The sequence below is a fragment of the Ips typographus genome, linkage group LG1 (assembly GCF_016097725.1).
Source record: "Ips typographus isolate SLU linkage group LG1, UJ_Ityp_2.0, whole genome shotgun sequence".
Lineage (NCBI taxonomy): Eukaryota > Metazoa > Arthropoda > Insecta > Coleoptera > Curculionidae > Ips > Ips typographus.
In genome coordinates this window covers 25,118,104-25,137,410 of record NC_138422.1, presented here as the reverse complement: position 1 = coordinate 25,137,410, position 19,307 = coordinate 25,118,104, and the positions used below count along the sequence as shown (strand labels likewise).

Sequence of the window (19,307 nt, the reverse complement as noted above, 5' to 3'; positions counted from 1 at the left end):
AGGTTAAGTTACTGCCTACACAGCAAATTTCAGGGTCGTAACCCCCAGATTTCGAAAATACTGACTGAAATGGTGTTTTATTGCATTTCTGACTTTCCTTCATTTTCAAAAAGATTTATCACAGTTTGAGTTAAGTAAGAATTGTTTATGGGAAAAATACAGTACGTCCCTGGACTTTAAAATCAATTTACTGGGTTACATAGCAAATTTCAATGCCGTAACCCTCAGATTTCTAAAATACTGACTGAAATTGGGTTTATTGCGTTTTAACTGACAATCCTTACTTTTTGATGGTCTGTATCAGTTTAAGTGAAGTAAAGGTTGTTGATGAAGAGTGCAAAACGTTCCTGGATTTTAAGGTTAAGTTACTGCCTACACAGCAAATTTCAGGGTCGTAATCCCCAGATTTCGAAAATACTGACTGAAATGGCGTTTTATTGCATTTCTGACTTTCTTTCATTTTCAAAAAGATTTATCACAGTTTGAGTTAAGTAAGAATTGTTTATGGGAAAAATACAGTACGTCCCTGGATTTTAAGGTCAATTTACTGGTTAAACAGCAAATTTCAATGCCGTAACCCTCAGATTTCTAAAATACTGACTGAAATTGTGTTTATTGCATTTTAACTGACAATCCTTCCTTTTTGATGGTCTGTATCAGTTTAAGTGAAGTAAAGGTTGTTGATGAAAAGAGTGCAAAATGTTCCTAGATTTTAAGGTTAAGTTACTGCCTACACAGCAAATTTCAGGGTCGTAACCCCCAGATTCCAAAAATACTGACTGAAATGGCGTTTTATTGCATTTCTGACTTTCCTTATTTTCAAAAATATTTATCACAGTTTGAGTGAAGTAAGAATTGTTTATGGAAAAATACAGTACGTCCCTGGACTTTAAGATCAATTTACTGGGTTACATAGCAAATTTCAATGCCGTAACCCTCAGATTTCTAAAATACTGACTGAAATTGTGTTTATTGCGTTTTAACTGACAATCCTTACTTTTTGATGGTCTGTATCAGTTTAAGTGAAGTAAAGGCTGTTTATGAAAAGAGTGCAAAACATTCTGGATTTTAAGGTTAATAAATAAATTATTTATCTAAAAAAAATGACAAAATGTATTTTTCTCTTTGCTCTGAAATTAGTTACTTTTTCTCTGGGTCCAAGGCAAAACAAGTATTTTTTATATAATTTGTTTCGATATTTAAAACTGAAAATATACATTCAGCAGCAGCACTTCCATGAAGTAACTCAAGTATAACTTTATTGTAAATTAAGAATTTTGTATTAAATTAAGTGTTTTTTTAAAAAGTTGTATCAAATTATATAATAATTACGTGTGGTTCGTTTCAAATGAGCGCAAAAAAAATAAAAACGTTTTTCTGCAATTTACAATTTTCTGATACTTCCTGAAGTACCTAGCAATTTTCTAACTTCTTTTAACTCTGAATTGAGTAACTTTACCCTCATCTAACCACCTCTGTATCTCTTACCGTTTTCAAGACCACCGTACTGTCAATCTGTTTGTAAAATAAAATATGTAACGTTTTAAAAAATATGAATACAAGGAATGGGAAGAATACATGCTAAATGACAAATAAGTAAGAAAAAAAACCTTCTCAGTACCTGTTTCGTATACACTTTAATCTGGATTACATAGTGACTACTTAAGTTGATTTCCCTGTAGGACATCATAAGAATATCTTAACCCTACCACCAGTTTAGAATAACGGAAAACCAAAAAAATAAATTTAATCTTTGAACTTTGAACTGCGGATAAAGAGAAAGCTATTCGAAAAATGTAAGGCTATGGTGATTAGGAACTTCCGCTAAGGCCTATATACGATACTATTCCCACAAGGAAAGTGACATTAAAACTAGGAAATTGAAGAGAAAAAACTGGCGAAAACAAAAACCAAAGCTACCTGAACTAATCGTCGTCGTCCTCGTCGGACACGTACTTTTTGGCGCTTCTCTTTGGGCGACCACGCCTGCGCTTTTCCTTCGGTTCTTTGTCCTTCCGTTTTTTCGGAGTGGGCTCCGGTTCATCGTCGGACTCCATATTATCGTCATCCGAGTTGTCAATCTCAATTTTTGATCGAGCGTTAGAAAATACCTTTAAAAAAATTACTTTTTTAGAAGTGTAAGTGATACTTTATGTGATGCAGTATGAAAGTTTAAGTTTTTTTGCATATTCTCATACAACTCACATTTATACTTTACAAACATTGTCACTTAAGTTGAAGCCATTTTGAAAATAAACATTTTTAACATAATTTTAAATGTATATTCATTTACTAACCGATTGAAGGACGATGCTATCCTCGTGAATTAAAGAGGCTTCCTCGTTGAATATTTGGGCATTCTGACAAAGCAGCATAAAATCGTGTTCCAAGTCGCTAAAGTCTGAATACTGCAAGTAAAAACAGGTAGTTTGAATAAGAATTTATGGAAAAAAATGTGGGTAAAGGTACCTTTCCATCATCAATGTAGATCATAATTTTATTAATGTCGATTGGTTTCTTAATAACCGAATAGTACTCTGGGTACTCTTTCCTGTTTGGCAATTTCATAAATTGCTCGCTGAGTTGGCGCTCATCCCTGTTAATAGAAAAGAAAACATGATCAAAGCTGTGACTGAAACGACGGTAATTTTTCAAAAAGTCAAAATGGCTCATGTTTTCAAAAACAAGAATGATTGCTTTCTGATCTTCAACTGTAATAAAGAATCTATACTGTTCTCGCGGTCTGAGTTTACCCGTGCGTCATCCCCCTGTGATTTAGAAGTAGACATGCATTATTGACTTCATCCTTGTCTATCGTTCACTTTCAGAAAGGGTAAATATCTAAGTGAATGTCTTCCAAAAAAAACATTTTCTGATTAGCGCTTCTATTTCAGTCATTGTCAGTTTGACAACCATCGAAATTTATTTGATTTGTTTACTATTAATTCTTTTCCCTTTCTTTGTGTTGTTAATCATTTATAAAGTTTTCTATTTACCACACCACCACAGTTCTTTTAAGAGCTATTGTTTCTACGCTTTTAACATTCTGTAAGTACTTTCATAATATTATTATTAATATTTTTATTTTTTTTATGTCGGCTGTCACGATCTAACCAAAATTGGCACAATTACTAACCTGTTTTGAAAAAAAAGTGGGGGTGTCTATTATGATTTTTATTTAGCCATTTGGTTTTTCCTAAATTCGGAATTACTTACTATTACAGTATTTTTTTAGAAAATGCCTGGAAAAATTCTCTACAGACAAGCCCAGCAGTTAATTCTTAACTTTTGTGAATATTTTGAATTGGAAAAATCTAATGGAGGACCTTTAGAAGCTTTATCATCTGTTCAGGAAGAAAATAAGAAATTTTAAGACCTTACTTATTCTTTCTGATGTATTTTTTTGATACTAGAAGGTTGCAGCTGCTTTGAAAATTTCCCGCAAAACTGTTTATTCGATTCGGGAAAAGCAAGCAAGTAATCTTATGATTTCCTCACCTAGAAAACCTAAATCGAGACGTTATCGACGGGTCAAGACCACTGATTTATCTGAAAGCATTAAAATGGATGTTCGAAATACATTATATGATATGTACAACGATAGTATGTTAATAATAGTAAAATATATCTACTTTTGTAAGAAACATCTATTAACATTTCATTGTTTCCAGAGATTGAGATTTTTGGGTTGCATGATAGATTTTTCATAAAAATTTCTTCAAACATATTAATAATAAAGTCATAGAAAAAATAAAATAAGCGTCTAAAATGTTTTCCAGCGGGTTTAAAATCAAATTAGTGGATTGCAACCTGAAAATGAGATATGAGATACTACAGCATCACTCAGAATGTCTTATTGAATTTTTAATTTGTTGTATTTATTTTAGAGAAACATGTAACCATCCAGAACCTAAATCAAGAGCTAAAAGTTAAAGAAATACTACATATTGGTGATACATCTCTGCGAATTTTGGTAAATAAATTAGGTTTCAAATTTAGACGGAATTCTATGATCCAAACGGAGACTTCTCATAAATAAAAAATGTTATTTCGGTCAAGATATTTTTGATTTGCTTTGGTATAAGGTTGTTTTAGTGCAAATTTGCAGCCAAAGATCTCTACTTTCTGACTAACAATATACGCAAAATTTTAAACGTGACGAAGCTTTAGACACGCCCTTTTCTATAATATGAACACAACAGGTTTGTTGACGAAAACTTGATTTGATTCATATGATTATAAATGACGTAGCCTTCGTGACGCACGGGTAAACTCACTCCGCGAGAACAGTATGTGAGTATTTAAACTTCTTAAACAATTTTCCAAAATTAAGTTCACAATGGAGTTACAAGCTTTTGTTAATAAAGAAAAACCATATTATAAAATTTACAGTTTGTGATATTGGTTTTTACCGTAAACCAACCACCGAAGCTTTGTTTTCAGTTAAAAGTAACCACCCTTACTCACATAAGATGGCAGCCTTTAATTCACTTTTCTTTTTAAAATCTCTCTTGATAATGGTGCTTTTAGTAAAGAAAAAGATATTTTTGGCTTTGTCTAATGGATATCCTTTACACCTAATTAACAGACTATACAACACATTCTTGATCAAACATACTTTTCTTTTTTGTTACACCCATAACACAATAACTTTTGCTTGTGTCTGTCAGGCTTCTTCAGTTACTACTCCCAGTTAAATAGAGTATAAACTTCATGCTCGATGGTACAAATTATACAAATTTTATTCTACCTAAATAAATTGACTTACCTGTCTGTGTAATTAATAACCACGCTCATCAGCCTCTTCATTTTCTTCTTCATCTTGGCTTCGTTAGCCAAACCGGGAGCTTTACGTCTGCGCTTCAGCGGCGTGTCTTCCTCATCCGAATCGTCTTTCTTCCTACGCTTGCGCCCGCGTTTTTTCTGCTTCAGTTTCTCCTCTTCCTCCTCTTCGTCGTCGTAGTCTCCATCCTCGTCAATTGCCTAGATACATTTTGCTTTTTTCGCAACAAATTGTTTATTTTACTAAACGCACCTTTAACCATTCTTTCTCTGTCAAGCTATCGCCGTAGTCCACTTCCTTCCTTTGTCTAGTGCCCCGACCTAGCAAAACATCGTCGTCTTCAAACTTCCAGGTATCAACTTCGTCGTCATCCTGTCAAAATATTAACACAACAGTAGTAGACACTTTGGGATGTCTGTCAAAATGACAACCTACTTTGACAAGCCAGTCTGGCAGTTCCTCTTCCTGTATAAGTCTATTGGTCATTCCGATTTTCTCTTCTTCAAGTTTGCGGTCCGTATCCATTTTCTGGAACAGCTGAAACTCATCCTCATTTCTGGCTACCATCTGGTTCACAGTTTCGTCATCCGGAACTTCGTTCTCTTCCTAATTTTGATGTTTAAACCAAAATTTAATTCGACTTAAAAATAGAAAAATTGCTTGCCTCTTCATCGGTTCCATCGTTGTGCAGAATGCTTTGCAAGAACTGCTGCCGCTCAGATCCAGTTGATTTCTGATCGAACATACCAGCCTGGATAACTTTTTCGTCCATAGTCAGTTTGTATTTGGCGGCTGCTAAAATTCGCTCTTCCACCGAGTTTACGGTCATTAATCGCAAAACACGCACTTCGTTTTGTTGACCGATACGATGAGCTCGATCTTGGGCTTGCAAATCCTAATTGGGCCTTATTAATTATATCAATTTAAAAAAAAAACTAATTTTCAAATACCTGATGAGGATTCCAATCGGAATCGAAGATAATAACAGTGTCTGCGGTTTGAAGATTAAGACCCAAACCACCAGCCCTGGTTGACAGAAGGAAGAGGAAGTATTCGCTGTTTTTGTCATTGAATTTTTTCAACAAATCGCCTCTGTCCTCTAAAATGTATTAATAGGGATTTCAGATGACTGTACTAGATGGAAAATATATGAAAAATTTATCCAAAACCAATTCTTTTTTAGAAATTGTACCAACTGGGTTAATTCAAAATCTGCACTATTAATTTAAATAAATAATAAATAGAAGGTCTCCCTAAAATGTCCCTACAATGCTCTAATACAGATGACGGATACCAGGTTAAGATTAACCAGTTTTCTACCCACGTACATGACAATAGTTAAGAGAATAGAATTTTGCGCGTTTAAAACCATTGTCACGTAAATTTTTGTAATTCTGATTCACCGTTAAAATAATTAATATTAAATAAAAGCAATTTTTTTCTGTCCTCTGGGACACCTTCTGCCACTATTAACATTTTTTATATTCATAATAACATTTTTCCAATTTTTTACAGGAATATTATTTCAACTCCAATTCCATTCAAACGCCATTGGAAAGAACATTAAAATACTACAAAATGATCCAAAACTCGCATCTCTAGCTCGGCACGTTTCAGAAATATTAAATATCAAAAGATACGTGAAATCCCCTCTAATTTCCATATAAAAAAAAAGAAATATCAAACCGTGTTTTTATGCTTATTTCACTTAATCTAAGAATTTTTGTCGTAAATATAAAGCTAATAAATACTAATAAAGCTAAATACAAAAATTGCCAATATTGTACTTTTGCAAAACTTATGTCTCAATCTCAAAAAGTACGTGAAACATCTCTAATACCCTCTTTTTTACTTTTTTTTTTAATTAGAAGTTTTAAGTGCATTTTTGTGGTTATTTCATCTTCAAGGTTCATCTAGAGCTAAATAAAAAATTGACAAAATTCGGCCAAATTTTTAAACTATTTCAACTCCAATCAATTTCATTCAAACGTCATTGGAAAAGAGCATGGAAAACACTACAAAATGAGCCAAACCTCGCTTCTCTAGCTTTTCACATTTCCGCGATAATAAATTTAAAAAAGTACGCAAAAAACATGGGTGCATATGTCTCTACAAGTTTTCAATGAGACAATGAACACATAAACATAAAATAGGATTACAGGAGACAAAACATCTCGAAAATTTTGCTATTTACTTCAAACTTTGACACTTCGAGACATATAAAGATCGTGTGAGATAATCTGTGATCGGAATAATTCGGTAGAACGAAAATCGGGAAACACACAACATTGCATCTTATTGCCAACAAATATAACAATCACCTGATTTATGACGTGCAACTAGAGTTATAAAAATATAAGTTTAATAAAATCATTATTACAACTAATATTGTTGCTGAAACTTGAAAATATTCATGAATCAAGAGTGGTTTTTAAAAGCAATAAAATTATTGGGGGCAATACCATAAGAGCTCAGATTTAGCCGGATAATTTTTGTGCTTGTTTTAGAACACTTTCTTTTTGGTGTAACTGCACGAGACCTGTTGTAACTAAATCACGAGAGCGCAGCTCGAGTGATTTTGCCAAACAGGTCGAGTTTTGTACCATAAAGAAAGTATGAGAAGACAAGCGGAAAAATTATCCTGTTCAAAATCTGAGCTCGAATGGTATTTGATAAGACAATTCCCTGAATATAATCAATAATATAATAAGATTGCCACTTCCTTGTACTGGCAGAAATACATTTTTCTGGTTCTTTTGATTTTCTGCAGTAGAACTCTATCCGAAGCGAGCCATAACCAAAACAATACAAACAAAAATCAAAATTGACAGTGCCAGCAAAAATCTCAAGGTGAGACATTGTAACAATAGAAGTGTAGTGAAAATCCGTGGAAAAGATGAAATCAACAGCAAAATTTATCCGATCTTTTTATCCGCTAGCAAACTCTCTTCCTTCCTTATTAGCCGATAGCAAACCGTGTTTTGATTACGTATATATGGCATTTTTTGTACATGAGTGGAATTGTCGGGGGTAATTGCACAAGTGCATAAAAATTACCGATAATTTTGCATGAAAACTTGTTATCTCTTAACTGCATGAGTTTATTTTCATATTTTTTTGGCGAAAGAGCCCGACACCGAAGGTGGAGGGCTTTTTTAGAAAAAAATATGAAAATGACCGAATGCAGTTTGCAAAGATAACAAGTTTGAACGCAGAATTATCAGGTCATTTTTAAGGCACGAATGTAATTTTGGGGAATATTTCCCGAATAAAGAAAATGTTTTGGTTTTGCTGCAACTATAGATTGCTCAATGGAGCTCAATGAGCAAGTTCCAAACCGTTTATTAATTTTTGTTGACATCGAGTTTGACATTTTTTGGTTATGAAAAGTCAAAAAACTGCGCAGGGACAACAATAAAGCCGGATTTATAGATTTGCGTAGCGTAACACAACGCAATCTTAGCGCAGCGTAGCACAGCATAGCGCAATTTTCTTACGTAGTGCAATTTATAGATTCATTTGTTTAAAGGCGGATTCACGTTCACACTTGAGACTTCTCTGTTGTAAAAAGTCGTATAACACTATAACATAGATATGCGTAGAAATTATTAAAGGCGGATTCACGTTCACACTTGAGACTTCTCTGTTGTAAAAAGTCGTATAACACTATAACATAGATATGCGTAGAAATTATTAAAGCAACAAATGGAGTTTCTCTTGGTACGCGGAACGTCTGTCGCACAAGTCATGAAATGTGCCAAGTAAAATTTTTTTAAACAATGAACACTGCCCTTCACTAAACATATAAACATAACATTCATTTCAAAAAACAATAAAACAATTTGGGTTTAATTGCGACAGATTTCCGGTCGACGCCGCTAAATTTTTATTCATTACCACTTGTCAGTCGATTGTCAACTTCAATCAAGAGTAAAAACGTACCGATTTCTACATCAAAAGTTGAAATCGTACATACTTTTACGTCACGCCGTATTACGAACTTCTATGTTGCGCCGTTCCACGCACTACTGAAAACTGCCTCATATAACTACATGCAATTTAACTTTTTACGTGTGCGACTTTTTACGACAATGACTTTGTAAGTACGAACGTGAATCCGCCTTTGATGTGAGTTCCTTTGAATACATGCGCGTCAAACAAAGACTGACAAGCGACAAGTGACATTTTTCTTGAATCACTTTAATGTATTAGCAATCACTTGCCATGAATCGGCTTGCATAATAAGATTTTTTTAATTTTTGTTTTTCATGTCATACAAATGTGGAAACGACTGTATTAATTCAATTAGTTGACCGTCAGTGTCCATTTTCTCTGGGAACGATATACAAATTTGCTTAATACTAATATTATCAATAAAATAATCATACTGACTATTGTTGGAAAACCTAACCAAATAAGTACCTATCGATCTCCCAATCTGCCAATTGTCAGTAACTAAAACAGATTTCTTCTTTACCCAGAAAAATAACCTATTTTCATTGGCTAGACGCGAGGTGCACAGCGTAAGCGTAGCGTAAAAGTTGAAAATTACCAACTCTTGCGATGCGCTGCGTTGTACTTATGTTGTGCTACGCTACGCTTGTGCATCTATAAATTGATCAACATATTCTGGATGATTCAACTTTCTTACGATGCGCTAGGATTGCGTTGTGTTACGCTACGCAAATCTATAAATCCGGCTTTAGTGTACTAGCAATAGGCTCTACAACAATGCAGTCGTTATAGATACGTACAGTGCAATTATCGAAATGCAATTATCACTTTAGAATGCAATTATCGCTGTCATTTTGGTGAAAATGCACTGCTCATATGGGACATTTAACACATGAGGGAAATATTCAATTTAAAAATGTTTACAAAAAGAACTTACCAGCTTTAATTGTACCATCCAAACGCAAATACTTGAACCCTCTCCAATTGAGATAGTCCTCCATAATGGTCATCAATTGAGTCATCTGACAGAAAAGCAACACTCTGTGATTGGTTCGTTTCAGTTTAGGCAGAATTCTATCCAGTAGTTCAAACTTGCCTGAAGCCCTTTAAGTGCCAATTTAGAGTTTATTAGAAATCAGAAATTTTCACTTGAACGCTAGAGAGAGCTACCTGTAAGTGTCCGCTCCGGACATAATTCCTCCAGGAATTCCTACGTGCTCGCAATACTTTTCCTCAATGTTCTGGAACATAAACGGATGGTTACACAGCTTCCTCAGTTGCACGATTGTGTTCATCAGCGCCTTTGATCCTCCTGTCAACAAATTTTGCTAGAATCATTGTATTTTTACTATCATACGATCAGGAAAAACCTTTTCCTCTATTGGCGTGACCACGTTCAGAGCCGTCCGTAAGCAAAACACCTTTGCTCTGCATGTGTTGGTAAAGTACGCGCTGTAACCCGGACATGTCGCACTTGATGATGTACTCCACTTTTTCCGGCAACTGAGACTCTACCTCCTTTTTCAATCTACGCAACAGGAATGGTCTAAGCACTTTGTGCAAACGCCTGATAATAAGAATTGTCTCTTCCTCGTTTAGCTCCACCTAAATAGCGTTCGTTTAGCTGGCACTACTACAGTCTAAACCACCCACAAACCTTCTCTCCAGTTGTAGCAAACGGAGCGTTGAACCACTGCTCAAACGTGGAACAACTTTTGAAGATCGACGGGAGGAGAAAATTGAGCAAAGCCCAAAGTTCTGGAAGTTTGTTTTGTAACGGAGTTCCAGTCAACAGCAAACGGTGAGGCGCTAAATAATGCGTGTTGAGCACCTGCGTCAGCTTGCAATGGTGGTTTTTCATTCTGTGCCCTTCGTCGATTATCATGTACTTGAAAGGTACTTTTGACAGAACGCTCTTGTCTTTAATAATGTACTCGTAAGTGGTCAGTAGCACGTTAAACTTTGCAGCGCGCATTTGAGCTTGGATGGTTCTTCGAACGCCTGGTGTACCTTTATAGGCAATTATCTAAACCATGTTTGATATGATAATTACTCAATTTTAAAAAATTAAAACATTTATCATAAATATTACACAAGCCGAGAATATTTCACATCTTAACAAACAAATTATCTTCATATACTCAATAATCTTTATCACAATACGAATATAAATAAATTAAAACTTGCCTGCACAGATGGCGCCCATTTCTCAAACTCCAACATCCAATTCGAAATTGTGGACAAGGGTACAATAATCAAAAACGGCCCCATCACTTTCTTTTTCTCCATCAAATATGTAATAAGAGCGATCGTTTGAATGGTTTTTCCTAAACCCATTTCGTCGGCCAAAATTCCGTTCAAGTTATTGTTGTATAAAGAAACCATCCATTCCAAACCCTTGACCTGGTATTCCTTCAATTGGCCGTTAACCAAAATTGACGCTTGTTCTGTCACCATCTCGTGCACCGTGTGAGCTATGGAGTAATAGGTTTGTTCCTCCTTTGCATTTCTCTGGTATTCGTCGTCTTCAGCTTTAGCTTTCTGGATGATCTGTGTGATCTCGTCTTCTTCGCCTGGCTCCTGTTTTTTGTGTTTGGAACTGTTTTCTCCGTCATCATCTTCATCTTTAGGCAAGAATAATTTATTTATGAAGGTATTAATTTAACTTTAGTATCTATATGAAAACACATATTATAACTTAATTTACAATTTGGTAGTGTTCATTTAAAACATAGTTCAAATAGCTGTAGCCCCTGTTTTTTAAGATTATCAAAATTTCTTACATATTTTTTGAACGAATCTTAAGCAAAAAGGCTGTGGAAAGTTGTATGAAAAAAATGTATGTAACGTTAAAACACTCAAAATAAAATTGTTTCTTGTCCATAAATTTACTAAATAATAGAAAATAAAATTTTTATTAGACTTACCTTCATCGTCGGTATCGATCATCTCCCATCCAGGATGAGTCTTCAACCACTCTTGCAACTCCCTGAAAGTGGGGGCATTCTCGCCTTTCAACTTTTTGCCGGTGGCTGGTTCCATAACAGTCACCTTGCGATCGGGCTCCAGCATGCGCTGTTGACGCTTCTTTCGTCTCTCTTCCTCTCTCTTCTTGTTGGCCTGCTCTTCTTTGTGCTGACGCACCATCTCCGTCAAGCTGGCTATGTACTCGTCGGTCTGCGACAGTAAGAAAGCCAATCTCTTGTCCTTTTTCTGATCGATAAGCTTTCTGTAACCCTCTTCGTCTTCGGCCATCAACCTATAACATGATTAAACCATCACGTACTTTGAAACACATCCACGCTGTTTAAATTAACCGTACCGTCGCATACGCTCTTTCTCGATCCTTTCTTGTTCTTTCTTCTGTTCTCGCTCTGCATTGGCGTGATAATTCAAAATAGCTTTGTTAACTTTAGCAATCTTGGCTTGGGTGGATTTATGGAACTCCCTAAAGTCTTTAGCGTGCTGCAGAACTGAGTTGAGGAACTCTTGGTTCTTCTGGCGGCGCTTGCGCTCCGCTTCCAACTTTTGCTGTTTCTCCAGCTTCTCGGTAGCTCGTGCTTCTCTTAAGCCTTGCCGTTTGGTGCGTTTGTACGCTTTAATGTTGACGGCAGTTTCTAAAGTGGTGTCACGACGAATACAGCTTAAAATTTCACTGCGCAGTTGCCTTTGGAAGTTCAAGCAACGAAGAGCGCGCAGCTCGATTTGCGCTTGTAAGCGCAACTTATCGCTTAAGTCAGACGGCAGGTTGCTCACCTTTGAGAAATAAAAATTGTTTCCATCCGTCAAATTTCAACCAACTGAGTTAGTTGTTAAGAGTTTAACAACAAAACTACTAAACCTACTTGTTCAATTCTAGCGGCAATACGAGCGGCCACTCGATTTTCTCGTTCCTGTAGAAGTACAATAGGATCAATGCCACACGGTTTCGGCATTGTAGTGACCCTAGTCTGTTTGGCGGGAACTAACTGATTACCTGGCCGTTGTTGTTGAGATGGTCCAGGTTTATTTGGATCAGCTATTCATAATGATTGCTTAGCAAATTGAATTTTACAATATTTCTAATAATTTTGCACATAGATATGTAGTGTTGTAGTACTTTTAACTATCAAAAAAACAAAGAAAACGTAATGCACATTTGCAGCAGTATGAGGTAAACCTAGTCCACCGAGTGTAGAAAGTCATTCTGAAAATGTATGGTCTTATGCAAAGTTTCCATAACCGTAACTGAGATATTCGACTTTTTTTGAAAATGGCATACAACATTTTTAAAATTCTGTATGTCGGTTATTTTTTTGGTTTTAAATTAGTGGAAACATTATTCGTAGTACGAATTCCAGATACTATACATAAAAAAGTAAATATTTCTGTCTGGTTAACTTTTTTTGGAGAATTATTTTCTCATTATCATTATTTTCCCTGGTTCTTCAATTGCTATAAGATACCCTAAGTTGATGAAGACGACTATTAACCATAAATAGAAAAGAAATTAAATAGGACTACAAAATTAAATAAAACAAGAATATTTGTTAAAGAGAACACTGAAGCAGAATGAAAATTATTTTTTAATAGACAAACATAACTAACTCACCAGGTGCTTCTGATGATGGAGGGGGTTGATCAGCAGGCGGATTAGGTTGGAACGGACTGGAAGGAGGCGTGGGAAACTGGGGTGCTCCATCTGGGCGTTTTCCTTGCAAACCCATCAAAACTTGATGCGGTATGGGTTGGTTTCGGGCTAGACATCGATACGCCAAGATTTGATTGCGTAGCTGATTCATTTGCAACGAGGACAGTACGGAGTTGGCTTGAGCTTGAGCAGTGCGCGCTCTCAAAGCCAATAGTTGCGAATACCTCTGGTCGTCTTGCATTCCCTAGAATATGCTACAAATGCTACAAACCAGACACTTCATAGACTCTAATGTATAAACCTTTTCCTCCATTGTGTCAATGGCTTTCTGTAAAGCAGACAAATTTTCTGATGAAGGTCCTGGTGGTCTGGGAGGTTGGGAATGCGGACCTGGAGGTGGTTGTTGTTGCTGCTGAGCACTTGGTGAAGTAGGATTCTGCTAATAAAACGATGCACAGTTAAACAATACCAAAATTAATAATTTGTTGAAACAACTAGAAAAATTTATTAAATTTCCACCAATACTCAAAGTGGATATTTTTTTTTAATTGCAGGCAAGAAGTTAACAATTTAAGTTTTATTAGCAGTTGGCGACTCAAGTCAACAATGTTAAACAAACTTACTCTTATAGATGAATACATCCTATGATAATAAAATAAATTTAAAGGCATTTTATTGTACATGTTTTATTTCTTAAGTTTCAAGCCTCCTGTTAGTAAAGTCACAGTCCAAAGATATAAATAATCAGTCTGATCAAGCAAGTCGTAAAATTTGACCTCACTTGACGCAGCTCGCCTTAGGAGCTGTAGTCCAGCAGGTAATCTAACAATTTTAACTTTACCTGGGACTGACTAAATGTTGTTTTCATGTATAACAATACCGAGAGAAAACGTTGCAATTATGTGTGAACGTCCCTGGTAAAAGACCGATAAGGTGATTTTACGACCGGTCACAAAAAAGTCGGCATTTTCCCACACATCAAACTGGTATTATATTCTTTATAGAGTGTAAAATGTAAAACCTACTACAAAATTTTGTTCGGATATTACAATTACAAAGTAATAATTGATTTGTGTTACTGTTTTTTTGGTTTTAAATTGAATCTACTGTATAAATTGTACTTTCCCAAGTTAACAGCATTAATTACTTAGCCTAGTTTTCATTCTCTGACATTTTCATCAGACAGTTCAAATAGACCTTTCTATGGCAAAAATCAAAACATTTACCAGTTAGATTTTTACGTCATTCTATATTACCAGAATTTAATGAGCCAGAAACAAACCTCTTTGTGTACCAAATGTATCATAAATTACATTTATTATTAAGAAAAGAAAAAAAAACTGTTTTTTTTTATTGACAACTGAAAAAATATCCTAACAATTAGAAGGCAGAGCAAAACTTTTTTTAGTATGTATAAAGTGACCTAATTACAGAAAAACAGTTATTTTTTAGACGTTTGACAACACAGCAGTTCAGTCAGTATGAAGAATGGAACAACTGATTGTCAAAGTTATTTCTAAACTTTGGGTTACATGATGATAATTTTTCGCTCATTTGTGAGAAAGTAAACTGCAAAGAATCCACCACAAAATTAAATCCAGGGGGAGTTAACTGAACTAGTACACTTGACATTAATCTATCTATATTTAATGTAATGATTTTGTTATTTGCAGAAAATCAAACCAAAAAAAGATGGCGTAATAATGTAATATGGACAGAGGTAATAATTTGAATGTAACATTTGTTTATTTACCACAACTGAAACATTTACCTGTCTATTACATCGTTTTTGTTTGATTTTTGCATACTTTGCAGAAAACGGTCACTTTTTTGTGTATACAGGTTTTTTTTTTTTAAATTTATATAGTGAATTTGATGGAAGCCCAAAATCACTTTTATCAAAACTCAATTTCACAGGAAGGTCAAGTATGTGCAATAATGTCATTATAATCCACTAAACCTTATCACTATTAAGTAATCTTATTGAACTCCAAAGTTTAAGATAAATTCAAAGATATTTCTTCTAATTAAAATAAGTGCAAAGGAAACTATACAATCATTCGTACAGGCTCATCCACGTTTTTGGGCTTCCCTGTAGGTAATTGAACCTTTTTCCCAAATATTGGCTATTAGGAAAATTTTATTTTGTCTTTTGTCAAACCTTGGATATCTGTAAATTATTTTAAAGTTACAAATATTTTGGTAGGAATTTTTGGATTGAAATTTTTAAAGTACATCAAATAGCTATTTCAGTCCCCACTAAATGACCTTTTACAATTTATCATATTGAGTAAAACTGCTCAATAGGATTTGTCATATAACCACACTGAAAAATAACAGTAGAATACAGTAATAGATTACTTATTAGACATATTCAGTAAACAATTTTGCAAAATAATTAAAAATATGTTGTACTCTCCACTAGAGGTAATTCAGCATTTACTATTTTTAATGTTAAGTGCGAAAAAAAATACATCAAACTATTTTTAAGCTTGCTTGGTGAACTTTCGTTTTGACTGTGACATTTTGCACATAAACGGCCACATTGAAGCTTCACTTAGCTTAAGTGAACTTATAAATGTGTTGGTGCAATCTGCCATTAGTAATCTGACCAACTTACTTGCCGACTTTGTGGAGGATACCCTGGATGACCTTGATATGGTCCCTGAGGAGGCATACCGGGATGTGGCGCCCCATGCGGAGGTGGAGCACCTGGATGCTGGGCGGGATGGCCGGGATATTGCCCGGGAGCGCCTTGAGGATGGGGCGGATAACCTTGTGGCGGAGCCCCCTGATGTCCTGGATGCCCTTGAGGAGGATGCTGCAATTTAATCAATAATGGTCACTTCTTCAATGGTTGTTCTGCAAAGTGGTCTGTAAACTCACCTGAGGATGTCCTGTAGGTACTGGTTGAGGCGGATGTCCTTGAGGACCACCTTGAGGTGGAATATGCCCTTGCGGAGGCATATGGCCTTGAGGTGGAGGACCATGACCTTGATGAGGAGGCCAACCTTGATAAAACAAATTAATACAGTACAACTCCAAAATCTGACAAACAAAAGGAATTGAATATTGAACCAAACATGGTTTATCTCCACTTGAGGATTTTAAGAAAAAAGTAGTCTGCTATTACGTGAACGGCAGAATCGATTGTCCGTCCGCTGTGGCAACTAAATTTCTTGACACGTTTCAATAGAGCATACTATAATATGTTTTACCTACCAGAGGCCAGAACTAATCTATTAACACAATATCTTTTGTATAAAATATGTTCTTTATATAGTTTGGTGAATCGGACCTGCCATCTAGGGCTTAGTGGGTTGTTCATGGATTTTAAGGAGTACTAGTAACTGCAAGTAATGGAGGAAAAATAAATTACCGAACATACCTTGATGGTTTTGGGGCGGATAACCCTGTTGAGGATGATGAGGACCAGGCATTCCATGAGGACCAACATGTGGTGGTCCATCAGGGGGACCTTGCGGAGGACCATGTCCTGGATACCCAACATACTGGGGTCCTTTAAAAAGTTGAACTTAAAGCTCTATAAAAGCCTTTAAATGTATACAATCTTATATTGGAAAAACCGAAACTATATGTTTTTTTTAACAGACTGTGTTACAACATATTTCTGCTAGGTTTTTAGTTTTTTAAGAAAACTTCAATAAGTGTACCCACAATTTACGTGGTAACCAAAAAAGGTTGTAATTCTAACCGTTTCAAGATCTCCATAGTGGCCCTCCTTATCCTGGACACTGTATCATAATTTACTAGCAACTTAACAACATCATTACAAAAATCAAATCAACAAGATAGTAGCACTATAATGGGCCAAAGAAATCAAAACTTGCTTCTTCCTCTTAAAAATAAACATGGCAACTCAGCAAAACCTAATAAAATAGTGAAAATAACAAAAAAAAGTCCTAAATTTTTAACATTCTATACCTTCTCACACACACATACAGTCAGAATGCAGCTACACTTGAACCAAACCAACTGCTTGCTTATATTTAGAAACACATTGTCGAGCAAATTGCTAGATCAGTGTCAGCAAATGATTTTTGAGGTATGTTTTTAATATAATAATCCATTACATTCCTAAATGTCAGAATATTACTTAAGTAGCTTGTCATTGCCATTACAGCAAAGTCTAACTGAAATAGAGGGAACTCAAACAGCAAAAGGCTTATTATTCAATTCCAAACCTACACACAAGAAATCAACTCATCTAAACTCTTAAAGATGGGTGTATGAATAGTTTTCATTTCAATTCATAGGATAAGTGACTGTTTGGGTCTCCTGCATATTTTCATCATGTTATAATAATGTTATCAAATTTAAAATAGGCTTTTATGGAAGTTATTAAGCTTTTGAAAGGGGGGTCAGTAATGTAAAATCAAGTCTCAATCATTTACAGTTTGCCCCAAAAAAAGTTTATTTTTAGATTTTCACAGCCTATAAATTATGTAACAAAAGAAAATTTGTATTAACTGTTACAGAGTGATTTTACTATACACTATGTATGTATAAAATGTTATATTCTTTAAACAATACAATAAATTAAAAACCAATATTTTATTGGTAGAAATAGGACTTAAAGAGACAATTCAACATTCAACTAACAGATGACTGGGAATAATAATGAAGCATTATTGTATGGCTTTTTATTTCTTTTATTATTTATTGTTTGCCATAAATAATGTAAAATATATGGCCTGAGGTTATAGAACTGTGAATCTCTTGTGTGTTGTCCACAAATGGTTTCAATAATTTTCAAATAGTTTAGTAGTTAAACTAAAAGTCCTCAATTAGTGTTCAACCAAAAGAGCTTTTATCCAAGCAACATGTAACTCTCTTGACATCATGTGTTAAGAAATACAAGATGCAAAATTTAATCATTTATTTCCAAAGTTTCTTGCTAAACAAGTATCAATAAATAATACAAGCAGAACTACTTTTACAGGATATTCTATTAACAACTTACCTGGATTAGGTGGTGGACCTTGCTGGGGTGGTCCACCCTGTGAGTAAGAGCCTTGGGCAGATGCTGGAGATGGGGGGGCTGGACTTTGTGATGGAGGCAATCCCATGGGACTGGGAGCCTGGGGTGGTGGCATAGGGCTGCTGGATGGGGAAGGACTAGCCATTGTAGACTAGCCCTTTCTTTAAAATTAAATAATCACTTAGTCAGGTACCTAAACTAAGAGAAAAAGGCTTATTAGATGAGTATTTGTGTCTAATTCTAGCAATTAACTTCCATGGACAAGGAAACAGGGATTTGGCTTGGTTTTCAAGCTCAATTAGTTCACATAAGACATGACAACCTCACTTTGAATGGGCAATTTCGTAAAAAGTACAACACTTACCGCAACACAAATAGGGTCAAAACAAACGCCAACACAGAGCAAGTACTAAATGATCAATGGAATTCCAGATAAACAGTATAAAAACCAAAAAAATCAATAAAAATATGTAAACAAATCACAGGAAAAGCCAAAACACCAACAACCACACTCACTAAACGAGGAAACTGTCAAACTTCAAATTTCAGTTGACTGACATTATTAAGCCGACGTTGCCTCTCACACTCCTAAGGCTTTTCGAAAACAGTACTCTCATGCAGGATGTGTGTGTGTGTTATGGTTACGATGGCCACTCGTCAGTGAGACGTTCAGCCAGATTAAAATGCAGGATGTGAAATTGTGAAATGGGTCGAGAATCTGGTCTTGTTGAGTTTTTCCATTTTAGCCCGCATCCCTCACACCATATAAAATTTAACGGACAAGAATTAAGTAATGGTAAACTAAACATACGCAACAATCGCACGTCACGTTCGGATTTAAAAAACGGATTTGTCTAGAACATTTATTTGCTTTTTAGTTTCCTTTTCTTATATCATGGGATTCATATGTACAACTTCTTGTAGAGCAAAAACAAGAC

General features: G+C 35.2%; 1 protein-coding gene across 4 annotated transcripts; it reads right to left on the bottom strand.

The window, feature by feature from the left end:
• Window positions 1-1,618: 1,618 nt before the first annotated feature.
• On the bottom strand, window positions 1,619-18,876 carry LOC145729279 (brahma chromatin-remodeling complex ATPase subunit-like). Of its 4 annotated transcripts, XM_081979963.1 has the most exons (23): window positions 18,734-18,876; window positions 18,352-18,530; window positions 16,756-16,887; window positions 16,254-16,378; window positions 15,988-16,188; window positions 13,669-13,806; window positions 13,329-13,611; window positions 12,583-12,755; window positions 12,060-12,493; window positions 11,665-11,996; window positions 10,925-11,361; window positions 10,395-10,763; window positions 10,108-10,342; window positions 9,908-10,049; window positions 9,675-9,841; window positions 5,734-5,882; window positions 5,448-5,678; window positions 5,219-5,389; window positions 5,036-5,155; window positions 4,769-4,983; window positions 2,470-2,596; window positions 2,298-2,408; window positions 1,619-2,111 (listed from the first exon to the last, which is right to left on the bottom strand). In XM_081979963.1, the coding sequence occupies exons 2-23, from the start codon at window positions 18,512-18,514 to the stop codon at window positions 1,926-1,928; spliced, it is 4,641 nt and encodes a 1,546-aa protein (XP_081836089.1). In that variant the 5' UTR covers window positions 18,515-18,530; window positions 18,734-18,876; the 3' UTR covers window positions 1,619-1,925. The 4 variants fall into 4 exon arrangements, with proteins under 4 accessions (XP_081836089.1, XP_081836094.1, XP_081836100.1 ...); XM_081979968.1 differs by lacking the exon at window positions 18,734-18,876 and having other exon boundaries at window positions 13,669-13,803; window positions 18,352-18,514; XM_081979974.1 differs by lacking the exons at window positions 15,988-16,188; window positions 16,254-16,378; window positions 16,756-16,887; window positions 18,352-18,530; window positions 18,734-18,876 and adding an exon at window positions 13,991-14,146.
• Between the last annotated feature and the right edge of the window lie 431 nt (window positions 18,877-19,307).